Source organism: Lepus europaeus, chromosome 9 (genome assembly GCF_033115175.1).
Source record: "Lepus europaeus isolate LE1 chromosome 9, mLepTim1.pri, whole genome shotgun sequence".
NCBI lineage: Eukaryota > Metazoa > Chordata > Mammalia > Lagomorpha > Leporidae > Lepus > Lepus europaeus.
The window spans coordinates 1,941,870-1,958,706 of record NC_084835.1 but is presented as its reverse complement, the minus strand read 5'-3'; the positions used below and the strand labels follow the sequence as shown (position 1 = coordinate 1,958,706).

Sequence of the window (16,837 nt, the reverse complement as noted above, 5' to 3'; positions counted from 1 at the left end):
GTGGGGGGGAGTGACACCTGCTCCATCACTGGGGGGGGGGAGTGACACCTGCTCCATCACTGGGGGGGAGACACCTGCTCCATCACTGGGGTGGGGGGGAGTGACACCTGCTCCATCACTGGGGGGGGGAGAGTGACACCTGCTCCATCACTGGGGGGGTTGGGGGAGTGAAACCTGCTCCATCACTGGGGTGGGGGGGAGACACCTGCTCCATCACTGGGGTGGGGGGGAGAGTGACACCTGCTCCATCACTGGGGTGGGGGGGAGTGACACCTGCTCCATCACTGGGGTGGGGGGGAGTGACACCTGCTCCATCACTGGGGGGGGAGTGACACCTGCTCCATCACTGGGGGGGGAAGAGTGACACCTGCTCCATCACTGGGGTGGGGGGAGAGTGACACCTGCTCCATCACTGGGGGGGGAGTGACACCTGCTCCATCACTGGGGTGGGGGGGAGACACCTGCTCCATCACTGGGGTTGGGGGGGAGACACCTGCTCCATCACTGGGGGGAGAGTGACATCTGCTCCATCACTGGGGGGGGAGTGACACCTGCTCCATCACTGGGGGGGGAGTGACATCTGCTCCATCACTGGGGGGGGGAAGAGTGACACCTGCTCCATCACTGGGGTGGGGGGGAGTGACACCTGCTCCATCACTGGGGGGGGGAGAGTGACACCTGACCCATCACTGGGGTGGGGGGGAGACACCTGCTCCATCACTGGGGTGGGGGGGAGTGACATCTGCTCCATCACTGGGGGGGGAAGAGTGGCACCTGCTCCATCACTGGGGTGGGGGGGGAGTGACACCTGCTCCATCACTGGGGTGGGGGGGAGTGACACCTGCTCCATCACTGGGGGGGGAGAGTGACACCTGCTCCATCACTGGGGTGGGGGGGAGACACCTGCTCCATCACTGGGGTGGGGGGGAGTGATACCTGCTCCATCACTGGGGTGGGGGGGGTGACACCTGCTCCATCACTGGGGTGGGGGGGAGTGACACCTGCTCCATCACTGGGGGAGTTGGGGGAGTGACACCTGCTCCATCACTGGGGTGGGGGGGGGTGACACCTGCTCCATCACTGGGGTGGGGGGGAGTGACACCTGCTCCATCACTGGGGGAGTTGGGGGAGTGACACCTGCTCCATCACTGGGGTAGGGGGGAGAGTGACACCTGCTCCACTCCCCAGGGCACTGGCTTCCTAACCTGGGGTAGTAGCACCGGCTTCCTCGCTGGAGGTCCACTGCATGGCCTCTCGGGGTGGACATGTTTCTCTGCCCTCCTCGGGGTTTCCAACCCACCTCATCTTTCACCTTCTATAGACTTAGCAACATGAAACACAAGGACACTTCCATGAGTTTATGGAAAATGGAATGAAGATTTAATTTTACCTTGGTGCAAACATGTTTGAAACACACACACACAGGTGGTGTCGTTCAATGAGTTTGTGAAAGATGAAGATTATGCAAACCCGCATGTTTTTAATTTTTTTGCACAATTACAAACTCTTCTCTGAATTCCATTTTCTATGGCCTTTGTAGGTCCATGAGCAGGAGGAACTACGCTGGGTCTGTTGTGTGTGTCTGCTCCATCAGCCCAGCACTCACCAGCAGGAGAACAAGACACAGCCATACCTTCTCCCCAGGGATCTGAGTGGGGTGCAGCTAACCACACGGCACTTAAGAACAGAACAGTGGACATGTGGCACAGTGGGTAAGACACTATTGTGATGTCTGTATCCACACTGGAGGGTCTGGGTCTGATTCTGTTCCTAACGCGCACCCTTGGAGGCAGCAGACGACGGCTCAAGTGCTCGGGTCTCTGCCAATTAGATGAGAGACATAAATTGGCTTTTGAACTTCTGGCCTCAGCCTGGCCTGGTATTGGCTGTTGTGGGCATTTGTACAGCTCATCAGTGAATAAGACTCATCTCTGTCTCTGTCTCTCTCCCTCCCCCAACTCCCTCTCCAACCCTGTGTCTCAGGTTTGACTGGTCATGCCTACCTCTGTCTAACTCTCTCTGGGTTCCATTACTTCTCTCTCTCTAATAAAAATAAACACATAACATTTTTAAAAAAGAAATGGACTCTGGCTGTTCCATTCACATTCCAACTCAGGCCTGAATTTGTCATGCAAATCGCTACCCCTGATGGAGACAGGTTTCCTGCAGTAGAAATAAGAGAAACACTGAAATCAGGTAGCCAGGACCAGACCCTGGCCCTCCGATTCCCCCTGTGTGAACTCTCGCAGTTTCTTCTGCTATGTTTTCTTGCCTCAGTTCCCTGTTTTGTAAGACAGGGGGTGAAGTGCCCCCCCCCCAAGTGAGGACTGAGAGAGAACTCACACTCTCACTCCTGTCACACACAAAGCAAAGGGTCTGCACCCGCGCTCATCACAGGCTGCTGGCTGAGACAAGGACTGGACCTAGGAAAGCTCCCGCGCCCGCGACACAGACCTCTACACCCCGAGCACGTTTTGGGGGTGGACACACGTTTCCCGATTCTCTGCCTGCCCAGAGATGAGCCTGAGTTAAACCCGAAACCCACACTTCCCCCTCGGCCCTCGCTCCGACTCCGCCTCCCTCCTCTGCAGTCACCCTTGTCCTGTGCTCCCCAGCCTTGGCAGGCCCTCGGATGTGCCATGGTCTATGCCACCACAGTGCCTTCCTGTCTGGAAACTATCCGTTTCCTCAGCCAAGTTCTGACCTTCTCTCGTGTTCACTCTCCGTAACCGGCGTCCCTGAGCCAGGCCGACCCCGCATTTATCCACCCCCTGTGTGACGAACTCAGGGATGCTTGGTCCCCTTCTAGAACATGAACCACGTGAGATGAGGGAGTGAGTCTGGGCGCTAACCTCCCAGCACAGAGCAGACACTCGGAGGAGAATCTTGATCAATGAGCGCGGCGCACAGCCTCCGGCTTCCCCTGTCTGCTCCAGGTCTCCCTCTGCTGCCTCTGACCCTCACCTGCACTCTCACGTGCACACTCCTCTCACGTGCACACTGGCCTCACGTGCACACTCGCCTCACGTGCACACTCCTCTCACGTGCACACTGGCCTCACGTGCACACTTGCCTCACGTGCACACTCCTCTCACGTGCACACTGGCCTCACATGCACACTCGCCTCACGTGCACACTCGTCTCACGTGAACACTCCTCTCACGTGCACACTCGCCTCAGGTGCACACTCATCTCACGTGCACACTCCTCTCACGTGCACACTCACCTCATGTGCACACTCCTCTCACGTGCACACTCGCCTCACGTGCACACTCATCTCAGGTGCACACTCGTCTCACGTGCACACTCCTCTCACGTGCACACTCACCTCATGTGCACACTCCTCTCACGTGCACACTCACCTCACGTGCACACTCCTCTCACGTGCACACTCGCCTCACGTGCACACTCACCTCAGGTGCACACTCGTCTCACGTGCACACTCCTCTCACGTGCACACTCCTCTCACGTGCACACTGTAGTGCATGCCCTAAGCAGCACGCTCTGTCGGCAGGGGAGGCGCGAGGGAGCCCACGGCTCACGTGATGGGAGCAGCCTCTTTCTTTGATCTTCGATGCTATCCCGATGCCTGGTTCTTTCAAAGCTTACTGTGAAGCTACAGTAATCAACGCAGAGCAGCATTGGCCTAAAACAGACACAGAGACCACTGCAGCAGAACTGAGAGCTTTGACGTAAACCCTGACTTTTTTGGCCAATGGATTTCCCATGAAAGTGTCAAGACCATCCATCAGCAAACAGCACTCTCTTCAACACAGATTTCTGGGACAAACAGATGGACAAGAATGATGCTAAAAATTCATTCTTTTGAATGAATACCTCAACACATTAAAATGACTAATTCACAGGGAGTCAGAACCACACAACTCTTAGAAGAACACACAGGAGTGAATTTTGGTGACCTTGGCTGGGCAGCACTAGGTCATGGTGCCAAGAGCACCCGCAGTGGAAGCAAACATACATACACTGGACTTCATGAATATAAAACCTCAAAGACACCAACGAGGAAGGGAAAAGACCATCTATAAACTGGGGAAAATACTCGCAAATCACAAAGTGACAAGGGACTTGTATCAGGAACATACAAAGAAATACCACACTTCAACCACGAACACATACGTAATTCCTCTGAGATGGGCGAAGCATTTGAGCGGACGCGTTTCTACAGAGGCGGGGACAGCTAGGAAACGCTCCGTGAGGAGCTGTCAGGGTCCTCAGCCAGCGGGGACTCGCAAGGCGACCGCCAGGGGCTCCCACCTCACTGGGAAACTGGCACAACAGGAAAGGCAGGCGTCCGCAGATGTGAGCGGGAAAGCTGGAGCCGTGGCTCAGCTGGAGGGACTGAGAGGACGCAGCCCATTTGCAAAGCAATTTGGCCGTTGCTGAAAATCTGGAACACAGAATGACCATCAGGGCAGCCATTCCATGCGCAAGAACCTGCCGCCCAGAAATGCAAACATACGGTCACGTAAAAACCCGGATGCAGGCGTGTTCAGAGCAGGACACAGCAGCCACGAAGCCCAAACAGCACAAACCTCCACCGACCGATGGATGGAGAAATACGGGGCTTTGTCTGCACAGAAGCCATAAAGGGAGGAGCCCTGGTGCGTGCTGTGACGCGAGTGGATTCTGATCACTCGCTAAGTGGGAGATTATGATCGATTATGATGCTGTTTATATGAAGTGTCCAGCACAGGACAGTCCGGTGGGACGGGCAGTTGAGGGGTGGGTGTCGGGGCTGGAGGGACCAGTGCACACAGGCTTCTCTGCAGAGTGATGGAAACGGTCTGAAATTTACCCTGGCGACGGCGGTTCAACTTTGTGAAAAAACTAAGCATCAAGGAAATGCACACATTAAACTAGCGCACTATATGGCGGGGGCGGGGGCACACCTTAAGAGAACTGTCAGATACAAAAAAAAAAAAAAAAGTATGGCATTGAGGTACGAAGCAGCGGTTCTTAATGAATTTCCCTGGGTGAAAGAGAAACGCTATACTGAACATAACTTACTTCTTGCAAGGCAAGTCTCAAGTTTTGGAAGTGTGAAAAAAAAAAGGAATTTGTTCAAAGAAACAGAACACGTAAGAGGAGACGTGACGGGTCATCATCTGCGCACGTGCCAGGTTTCAAAGGTCAAAACCCGGCTTTGCTCTCAGGGGAAGGCACAGCGGACACTGCGCCGTGTCGCAGCCCAGTCTCTCCAGCCTCTCGCCCTAGCGCGGGGCAGTCACCCAAACACCTCATTTCCTCTCATTCCCCACGTGGATTTACTGTTGTTCTTCCAAGAAAGAAAGGACAGGAACTGGGCAAGTGTTGGTCAGCTCGCGGCCTCAGCAGCCACTCAGTGGCTTGAAATAGCCCCTCATCCTCACCCAGTGCTGGAGGCCACGCCCTGAGCCCCCGGTGCCCACGGTGCCCCTCCACAGGGTGGGGAGGCAGCTCTCTGCCGTGGCCTCTCCTCTGCCTTCTCCATCTCCGACCAGGACGCTGGTCCATGGGTCCAGGGGCCCCTCGGGTCACCCTGGGTAAACTCCTCTTCACACCGCTGGCTTAATTACACCTGGAAAACCGCTTTTCCGACTCAGGTGGCATCCCCGTCTCCAGGGAGGTGCTCCTGGGGGTTACTGTGGGCGCTGTGAGGGCTGCTGAACCCCGAAGCTAAGGCCACACAGCGGGCGGCCAGTGAGCAGCAGGGACAGGTCCTTCTCAGTTCTGGGGCCTGGAGGCCGAGGCCAAGCTGCCGATGGACCTCCTGTCCAGGGAGGGTCACACCCCGGCCACTCTGTCCACATACGACAGAAGGCACAGGCAGCCCCCGGAAATTCTCTTCTTAGGGCACGAATGCCCACGGCCACTCCTGACACATCGCCGTGGGGGGCAGGTTTGGACACAGGAGTTTGGGAGGGACAGGGACATTCCTCCTTCAGCTGTCGGCTCGTGCTGCTGCAGCTGCTGACCGGATTTCCGACTCCCCACAAGGAGGCGTACGTGTGTGAGTGTGTTTGAGTGTGTGTGTGTGTGTGCGCACACAGTACCGTAGCTTCTCAGGAGGAAATCCCTGAACAAGCAGGGCGCCGGGTCTTCCCTTCTCCTTGGACTGCGTGCATCCCCTGAGCCTCCACCAAAACCTCAGTGTCTGAGCCGAAACTTGAGAAGTAACCGACATGACTTAGATAGCTGTTGCCTGCATGATCAGTTCCCAACAATAAAACAAGTGGACTGTTTTAGCAACTTCTGCTCTACATAAATTAAAATATTCATTGTTCTCGAATCTCTGGTTGTTCTCTCAGAAGGCCTCTCCAGCCACGCTTGATTGATCGGTTCTCGGTGGTTTTCAGATAAAGTCTACACCTCATTGGCTCTCTCACTCTGTCCATCATGTAGAGCTCAAACCACGCCACGGGACAGCTCCCCGGGCTGCACAGTATAACCTGAGATCTGTAACCAACCGACACCTCTGCTTTAGCAGTTCTCAGGTACGCATTCTCAAATTTCCAACACAGACGATGGTCACCCTTCACGTCTTCCTATTCCAAACGTGGTGGCAGAAACTACCTATCCACAGCATTACTGCAGGCTTTTTGCAATTTTTGATTTGAATTCTTTTAACTGCTCACATGAAAAATGTTTACTTTTTAATTGAAGATCAAAGCCTTCTATTGATAAATGTTTTCAGTTTTGACATCCAAATATTGGATAAAAGTTGATTCATTTTTAATTGATGTAAATGCTCATAAATTATTTATCCAGACAGTCACATATCCATATTTTATTGCTCAAGACGCGGAAGTCCGCCCACTTAGGGGCCTAATTAGGAGTCAGCTAAGCCAGGCACGGGTTTGGCCATCTATCAAACCCCAGCTTGTCATTCTGAATGAGAGCACATTTCACTTGTTGGCTCTGTAGGGTGAGCAACAAATAACGGAGAGTTGCAGGCGACAGAAGCACCCATCACCAGAGGGGCCACTGCAGATACAGGGCCACACTCCGTTTGCTTCCTCTTCCGTCTCCACCATGGCGGCACTGGCAGAGCGTGTCCGTTAGGACCCCAGATGAGCCTCGCGCAGTGAGTTCAGTAGCGCCTTCTCCAGTGCGGCTGACTGGCTGCTGTGTTCGTCTGAGAGGTTCATCCTAAACAACGCTGGCTGACACTGCACGGACACAGCAGGATGAAGGCGGCCTCCGGGTGGAGTGGTCTCTTGAATGACTTCACACACAGGAGACAGAGCCCGGGGTCACGGGGAGGGCAGCACGGACGGACTCTCGTACCCAAGGCCTCCCTCCGCTTAATCAATGCCATTCCTCCTCCAGGCTCAGCCTTCCCCCTTCCACCCTCTTCCCACAGCTCGGGCCAGGAGGGAGACAGCAGGAGGCACCTGCTGTTGGAGTTAAGATTCCTTCCCCATCTGAAGCGAAGTCTCCCCGAAGCCAGCAAGGCCTGGGCACCGCCGAGGCCCTCCAGAGACGGCCAGCTCGCCGTGGCCGCGACAATGCAGCCTCCCTCCAGCAGGTGGGGAACTCGGCTTTGCAGCTGACGGCACCCTACCACGTGCAATCTGGAAGGTACCTACGGGTGACTGATCATCGCCCAGCAGAACCCCGGATGACAAACAGCAGAGAGTTTTTCTTGGTGGGTCTGAACTGTGATACAACGGCCGAACTTCCAAGCAGAAGGCCCCAAACAGCATTTATGGAGCAATCACTCTGTCAGACTAAAATCCAGTTAGGAGATGATTCTCTGGGAAGCTCTTCACAGTAATCACCATTTAAAGTGCGTCTTTCTCACACGTGGGGGAGCAACAATGTGGGTGTGAGAAACCTACAATGATATGTCATTTACGGCTTGGGGACGAACCACTTAACCGCCCACAGTCATTACCATAAAATATCAATGTTCAGAATGCTTCACAGCCAACTTACAACAAGCTGGGAATCTGCATCTTAACTTTTAGAGCGGAAATATTGTTATTAATTATTCTCATTATGGAACCTGAAACCAATTATATTAAAATTAGAGGCACAAATACATGCATAATTCTGGTATACAACATCGTGCTTTTACAGGCTAGCTGTAAATCAACAGCGGATGGCATCGAGAACACCCGTAACTAAAAAATTAGACAAAAACATTGAGATGGATGTGCCATGTGAAAGGCGGTAAGTGCAACGGCAAACCAAAGCCTGTGCTGCGAAGACCTCATACCGTCGGCCACCCAAACCCAGGGCTGGCTCAGGACTCCACAGGGGTCGTTGAAGACCCCTGGGGGAATGACACAAGTAAACTCATTAACGGGCACCTGTGCAGGTGCTGGGGGCCACGTTCCCAGGGGAGGCGCTCTGTCCACAGCCGTCTCCTTGGTGAACGTCCTTCATTTCCCTCGTCTTCATCCTCTTCTCTTAGAAAATACAGATCGTGTCGCGACTTCCTTGGATTACACTGGGAACTGAACTGGATGACGCTTCCCAAGGACCAACGTGGAGCAATCAAACGTGCAGGAGCCCAGACTGCGTGCCCCACACTGATCCCGGAGCTTTCCATGTCGGGATTGGGCAAAGTAGTTGGAGTTATTAACCCGGCTTAAGAGTAAAGAAATGGAGGCAGGGAGAAGTGCCTTCTGCAGGGACACAGGAGGAGCTGTTGGGACACAGGGAATCTGGCTCCAGTGTGGTGCTTCCAGCAGCTACACCTAGACTCTTAGAACACAGATTTGAGAGGCAGAGTTAGAGAGAGAGGTCTTCCATCCGCTGGTTCACTCCCCAAAGGGCTGCAATAGCCGCAGCTGCACCGATCCATAGCCAGGAGCCAGGAGCTTCTTCCAGGTCTCCCATGTGGGTGCAGGGGCCCGCGTGCTTGGGCCATCTTCTGCTGATTTCCTAGGCCATAGCAGAGAGCTGGATCAGAAGTGGAGCAGCCGAGTCTCAAACAGTGCCCACATGGGATGCCAGTGCCGCAGTGGAGGCTTGACCTACTACGCCACAGCATCGGCCCCGACTATTCTTATCATAAAAACGGGGGACTGGGGCAAGTGTCGTGGCACAGCAGGCAAAGCTGCCATTTAGGACTTCGGCATCCTATGGTGGAGTACAGGTTTGAGTCCCGGCTACTCTGCTTCCAACCCAGCTTCCTGCTCATGTGCCTGGGAGTCAGTGGATGGCAGCTCAACTACCTGGGATCCAGTCACCCACATGGACGACTGGGACAGAATTCCCAGCTCCTGATTAGGCCTGGCCCAGACCAGCTGTTGGACCTATCTGGTGAGTGAACCAAGGGACACGAGATCTCTCTGTCTCTCCTTCTCTGATTCACTCTGCCTTTTAAATAAACAAACAAACAAATAAATAAAGGCAGATCATGGGGGAAAAGAGAGGGGACAGAGTAGGGGATAGGCTCTGTGGCTACGATGTGAAGCCTCTGCCTGTGATACTGGCATCCCATGTGGGCACTGGTTTGAGACCCGGCTGCTCTACTTCAGGTCCAGCTCCCTGCTACTGTGCCTGGAAAGCAGCGGGAGATGGCCCACGCACCTGGGCCCCTGTACCCATGTCCAAGACCCAGGAGAAGCTCAGCTCTCTCCTACTCTCTCTGTAACTCTTCCAACAATTTAAAAAGAAAGCAGAAACCAAGGAGGGAGAGACACGTGGATGGCAGCTACTCCGTGCCTTACTTAGGCTGGGAATCAGCTGAGGTCCGGCTTGTGCCTTAGAACGTGCTTTCCACAGCAGCTCTAGGGGGTAAGGGTGCTGACGGGAGCCTGCACTGCAGAGACATCGCAGGGCATGGGGTGAGAGTCAGCACCAGGAAGATCCTGTTACACCTCTGCTTCGGCAACCTGGCACCTGAGCATCCCACAGGGGCAGGTGTGTGGCATACGGTGAAGACGCTGTATGGGACACTCTGCCCCACATCAGAGTGTGCCTGGTCCTGTGTCTCGGCTCAGCTCCATATTCCAGCTGCCGGCTAAGGCGTACCCTGGGAGGCGGCTCAAGTACTTGGGTCCCTTGCACACACATGGGAGACAAGGACTGAGTTGCTCCAGGCTCCTGACACTGAAGGGGCCTGATTCTAGCTATTATGGGCATGTGGGGCGTGAGCAGGGGACAGAAGAGCTCTCTGGGTTTGTCTCTGTTTTTCTCTGTTGCTGTGTCTTTCAATTGAATAAATAATAAGTAAATAAATCTTTATAAAAATAGGGATTTGTGTCAGGAGAATAGAAGTGAGCATTAGAATTTACTTTCAAAAGATACACGCCCGTGGCTCTCTGTCGGAGAGACACCGCTCTGCGGAGGACTGTGCCGGGACTCGTGCAGGGTTCGGTGCAGGCTCCTGGGCTGGGGAGGGTGCAGCCAGGGTGCCGGGCCCTGGCCCTACATTCCACACAGACAGCCCCTGGTTAAGCTGTGCCGATCATGAGTGAAATCTCTTCCACTCCCAGCCTTACCTCCGATTCTGCAGTCTACAGAAGAGTATGGGGACATCCAACTGGCTCCTCCTCCTGGGCAGAGTGATGGGGGGGTGGAATGAGAAGGCCATGCCAAGATGGCTGCTGGCAAGCGAGCGTCAGTTACTCAGGAATGGCTTCACAACCCACCTGGCAAAGGAGCCTGCCTGGCAATAGGCAGTGACCGGTTATGGTATAAACCGCCTCTGGACCCGAATGGCTGTCTTGGCTATATAAGCTGCTGCACCAACTGAAATAAATGAGTCTGTGGGCTGCTCGCCTCTGGCCTGCTTTCACCTGACTCCCGGGGTCTGTGTCCTGACTCCATGCCCGTTGCCCCCATCATGCTCCTCCTCTTAGAACGAACCCACATCAACATGGGGGCTGGAGAGAAAGGCCTGTTAGGATGACCTTGAACTCAGGGCTTCATTGCACATGAGACTCAAGACATCGGCACTCACTGCTTACCCAGCCAACCCCTCAACAGACATTCCAAGTCCACCAGGCACTGGAAAATCAGGAAAGCAGAGGTGCAGCTCCAGGTTGTGCACAGAAGGGCTGAGTGACGGGGGGTGGGGTGGGGACGCATTGGAAGAGGGCTGGGGAAAGTGAGCGCAGGGCGGATGGTTTAATACCGAGGGGAATGAGGAATAAAACACACTCCACATCACGTTATGATAATGTGACGACATCCTCGCCTCACAGGGAGGGACCTCATTTAGGCCAGGCCTGCTTAACCCAAGCAAGGTGTCCCCGGAACGGGTGGGCACCAGCAGGTCTCAGAAGCAGTTTCTGCAGTGAGCTGGAGATTTTGCCTACATGAATCAGTTCAATTTAAAAATGATAAATGCAGAAGTTCCCAAATTCTATCCACAAAAGCAACCTGAACTTGCTCTTTAATAATCTGGAGAGGAGCAGACAGGCCCTGTAAGACTGTCCTAAGGATACCATCAGGTAAAGTATAGAACTGAACACGAAGGGGAGGGATAGGAAGTGCCTGTGGCATTGCACGGGAAACAGGGGCGCTGCCCTGGGGGCCACACACCTGCTGAGAACCAAGGGACCACAGGAGGCAGCCAGGGGCAAGGGAGGGAGAAGCTCGCCAGGCAGCCGGGCCACAGGGCAGGCCCGGCTCAAAGGCAGTTTGTCATCTTTGAGAAATTAGCATGAGACCATGGTAACGAATTTGAGATTTCTTCCAAGTGCAGTAGAAGGCATAAACAGGAAAGCAGAATGATCTAATCTCCATTTTGAAAAGATTACTCCGGCTGTTTTACAACAAAGGGGGTAGAGCCGGGCAGGAACGGGTAAGGCACAGCCACAACTTGCCGACCGCCACCAGGCACCCAGCAAACCTCACTGCTCCGAGGGCAGGCAGGGCAATGGGGTCCACGCACAATGCACGGGCTGGATTTTTAGCTGGGTGAACAAGAATGTACAAAGAATACTGATGTAATCTCATCGCAGCAGGGCTCTGGCCCTCCTGGTCCACTTGTCGGGTAGTTATGTGGAAGGAGACGCACTTATCCAATTTTCTGTTGACACTAAACTACAAGGACAATCAATATGTCAGATAGAAAAAAAAAAGATTTAAAACAATTTTAAATGTGATGGAACAAGGGGTCACTGTTCAGAAGGTGAATTTAATAGGGACAAATACGATAGTCTGAATTTAGTTAACAAAATAACATGTCTGGGTAGGTCTGGATTAACAGCGATGCATGGAAAGTCAAGTCTCAGATCTGACATGACTACAAGGTTACGATAAGAGATCGGCGTTCTAAAACTCAGTACCATTTGTCAGCTGCATTGATCACGGGATAATGCTACTCACAGCAACAGTGCACAGGTGGGGACAGCAGCATGGCGCTGCGCACGTTCTGCGAAGCCACAGCAGGAGCAGCGAGTTCAGGGAATGCGGCGGGCTGGGAAGACCTCGCAGGTGAAGCCGAGAACTTGAAGGACCTGAAGCTGACAAGTCCCAAAGACGGAAGTGGGAGTGCGGGCAGTGGAGACAGAGACCTGGCTCCACATCAAGGAAGAGATGCCAGGGCTGCTCTGGAACAACCACAGCCATCCACGGTGCATCAGGGGCCTGTACGAGCAGCTGACCCCTCTGTCACTAGCAGTCCCATCGGGCACGGATCGGGAGGGAGGCTGAAATGTACAAGCAAGGAGGCTGACACAGCCTGCGCCTGTGGCTGACCACCGCGAGACCAGGGCACAGCCTGCGCCTGTGGCTGACCACCGCGAGACCAGGGCACAGCCTGCGCCTGTGGCTGACCACTGAGAGACCAGGGCACAGCCTGCGCCTGTGGCTGACCACCGAGAGACCAGGGCACAGCCTGCGCCTGTGGCTGACCACCGTGAGACCAGGGCACAGCTTGTGCCTCTGACTGACTACCGAGAGACCAGGGCACAGCCTGCGCCTGTGGCTGACCACCGCGAGACCAGGGCACAGCTTGTGCCTCTGACTGACCACCGCGAGACCAGGGCACAGCCTGCGCCTGTGGCTGACCACCGCGAGACCAGGGCACAGCCTGCGCCTGTGGCTGACCACCGAGAGACCAGGGCACAGCCTGCGCCTGTGGCTGACCACCGAGAGACCAGGGCACAGCCTGCGCCTGTGGCTGACCACCGTGAGACCAGGGCACAGGCTGCGCCTGTGGCTGACCACCGCGAGACCAGGGCACAGCTTGTGCCTCTGACTGACCACCGCGAGACCAGGGCACAGCCTGTGCCTGTGGCTGACCAATGCCAGACCAGGGCACAGCCTGCGCCTCTGACTGACCACCGAGAGACCAGGGCACAGCCTGCGCCTGTGGCTGACCACCGCGAGACCAGGGCACAGCTTGTGCCTCTGACTGACCACCGCGAGACCAGGGCACAGCCTGTGCCTGTGGCTGACCAATGCCAGACCAGGGCACAGCCTGCGCCTCTGACTGACCACTGAGAGACCAGGGCACAGCCTGTGCCTGTGGCTAACCAATGCCAGACCAGGGCACAGCCTGCGCCTCTGACTGACCACTGAGAGACCAGGGCACAGCCTGCGCCTGTGGCTGACCACTGAGAGACCAGGGCACAGCCTGCGCCTGTGGCTGACCACTGAGAGACCAGGGCACAGCCTGTGCCTGTGGATGACCACAGAGAGACCAGGGCACAGCCTGCGCCTGTGGCTGACCACTGTGAGACCAGGGCACAGCCTGCGCCTGTGGCTGACCACTGAGAGACCAGGGCACAGCCTGCGCCTGTGGCTGACCACTGAGAGACCAGGGCACAGCCTGCGCCTGTGGCTGACCACTGAGAGACCAGGGCACAGCCTGCGCCTGTGGCTGACCACTGAGAGACCAGGGCACAGCCTGCGCCTGTGGCTGACCACTGAGAGACCAGGGCACAGCCTGCGCCTGTGGCTGACCAATGCCAGACCAGGGCACAGCCTGCGCCTGTGGCTGACCACTGTGAGACCAGGGCACAGCCTGCGCCTCTGACTGACCACTGAGAGACCAGGGCACAGCCTGTGCCTGTGGCTGACCACTGAGAGACCAGGGCACAGCCTGCGCCTGTGGCTGACCACTGTGAGACCAGGGCACAGCCTGCGCCTGTGGCTGACCACTGAGAGACCAGGGCACAGCCTGCACCTGTGGCTGACCACTGTGAGACCAGGGCACAGCCTGTGCCTGTGGCTGACCACTGTGAGACCAGGGCACGGCCTGCGCCTGTGGCTGACCACTGAGAGACCAGGGCACGGCCTGCGCCTGTGGCTGACCACTGTGAGACCAGGGCACAGCCTGCGCCTGTGGCTGACCACCGCGAGACCAGGGCACAGCCTGCGCCTCTGACTGACCACTGAGAGACCAGTGTTAGGGTCTTGGGCCAGACTGTTCTATTTACATGATGGTTTTTGAATAGGAGACTTTGAGGTTCTTGGAAGTAAAAACGCCCAGACTTTTACAGGGCAGTCTTGAGGCTGCTAATTCATTTGTTCAATGTAAGTTAGAAACAAAGCAGGTAATACTATATAAATCTCCATTTTGTCATTAAAGTTGTTCAACATTTCCTACACCAGGAACTCCAAAAACCAAAGAAATAAAAGATTTATTGAATACTGAGAGTTTTTCTGCTCTTCGAGTCCACGATTCAGTGATTATTCCCCAAGCCAAATGCCGCGCGGTTCATTTGTCATAATTAAAAACTAAGCACAGATTGGACCCGCGTGATGCCAAGAGAAACACACACGCTGGTTCTGGAGCACTCGGGCACATTCCACACACCTGAGAACACTCAGGCGCCCGCCTTGGGGACGTTCGCAGACAGAGTGATCCCGGAATCCCATAAACACATAATACCTAGAACATTCATCTCTCAGCTAATAGAAACGCCACCAAACAGCAGTAGCAGATTAAACACTGGACAGTAGGGACATCTGATGTTGCGTTCCCAGAGAGGATCCTGTAAATGAGAACATTCTACAATGCTACTGCCCACAGACACAGTAATGAGGACTCCGCCGGCATCAGTGCTCTGCTTCGGAGCTGAGACTTGGCGAGAGGAGACGCGTGATGACTCGCGGGTGCCCAGCCCTGGACACAGGGCTGCAGACAGCCCCACAGGCATCTGCCCTCAGAGCCACTCAACGCTCTTCCCGCGGGCTGCACTTCCAACTTAGCTCCGCATTCCACTTTCTGTGCAGTATTCATGGACGTTTATTAAACGGTGGTCATACGTGATGGCACTTTCTTAAATGCTTTACACCAGAAACATTAAGTGTAATACCTTGACTCTGTTTTTTCTTATAATTTTAGCGGTTTTAAATTTTTTTCTATCCTATGAAATAAGGGAAAAATTACAAAATTATAGTAATAATGGATCACTAATTTTCCCCCACTCTGAGTACTTGTCGTACTCTAGATGTACTAATCAAAGTGCTTCTCTTACTACAACTGAGTGACTGGCAGTGTAGCTGCTTGCTTATACATCTTCCATCTAAAATAGGCATATGGCAATTTCTGTGTACATAGATGTATACATACGCAGATTCCATGGTATATGAACGTATGTGTATACAAAGCATCACATAACCAAACCACCTCAATCCTTAGGGTAGCAGAAGCACACATCTCCCCACGCATATCTGCAATTTATCCTACAAAGAAGACAGCCCCTCAATATGTAAAAAAAGTAAAAGAAATCATAAAAGAAATTAAAATGCTTGGTTTTTACAAAGAAACTCTTCTAAAGGCTACTGGTCCAAAAGCACGAACACTCACAGCCCCACGTGCAGCATGATACCATCGCTACTCACAGGCAAACTGGAGCTTGGCTTCTCTGCTCACGACTGTTCCGAACGAGTTGGTTGCTATGCACTGGTACGTTCCGGCATCTCGGGTTTTATTGGGGTTATTGACCAACAGACTGCCTTCCACAACACTGTAGCGGAAATCCATACCAGTGTCAACATCTGTTCCATTTAACTTCCACCTAAAGTGTAAAAATGCCAGGAGATAAAGCCTTGTAATATTAATCAATATTTCAGGATTGTCTAAAATACATAAAAACTATAAATCATCAGTGACATTTTTTGAAGCATGACCAAAAAAAAAAGCATAAGAAACACACCCAGTAACTGTGGCGTCTTAAACACGGATGGACAGAACACGCCCTGTAATGTGTGAACTACTGAAACCGCGCCTCCTGCTTCTGTGCCTACTTACGACGCCAGAAACCCTTCAGCAGGGGCCAGCGTTGGCTTCCCACTGCGTGTGTGCAGCTGTCCTCACACAGGGCTCCTCAGGGAACAGCCCCTTCGATAGCTTGTGGTCCTGCTTTAAATGGGTCTCTGCAGGTGACAGAGAGAGAGGTTGCTCCGTAGCTGATGAAACTGTAGCAGAGCTGCTCGGCTCCGATGCTTGAAGTGACTGTGAAGTGGAGGGGCTCTATCGACCTGAGTGCGTGGAGGGGCCAGCCCTGCTGCACCCGTGTTCCACTTGGAAGATCTTGGCCACGGCAGCTCAGACGCCAGCAGACTGCAGCCGGGGCCATCAGGTAACTGAGAAAGACAGGGCTTGGCTCTCCTTCTGCGTATTTGCCTCAGTCACTTTTGTCCCTGACTGTTTAGCCCGATAGACGAGTTTTTGTGGAATCGATCCATTTCAACAGCCAAGCCCTAGTAACAACACTGACCTTCTGAGTTCTGATTTTACAGCTAATACTGCTCAAAGAGCGAGAGCTCATGCCGACCCAATCCCCTTCCAGGGAGTCTTCTGAATTCCTAGGAACTTGGGAGCTCAGCAAATTTAATGACCCTCTTATGTTTTATTCCCACTCCTCAAAAATCCTCCACAGAGCACTGGGTCATGAAAACAGCATGGCTGGAGCTTACA

General features: G+C 54.1%; 1 protein-coding gene across 1 annotated transcript in view; it reads right to left on the bottom strand.

Annotated features, from left to right (window-relative positions):
• Positions 1 to 16,837, bottom strand: part of LOC133766705 (contactin-4) — a 268,926-nt gene that overhangs the window by 244,059 nt on the left and 8,030 nt on the right. The window contains exon 2 of the mRNA XM_062200335.1: positions 15,760 to 15,935. Coding sequence (XP_062056319.1) covers positions 15,760 to 15,935 — 176 coding nt within the window. The remainder of the gene's footprint in view (positions 1 to 15,759; positions 15,936 to 16,837) is intronic.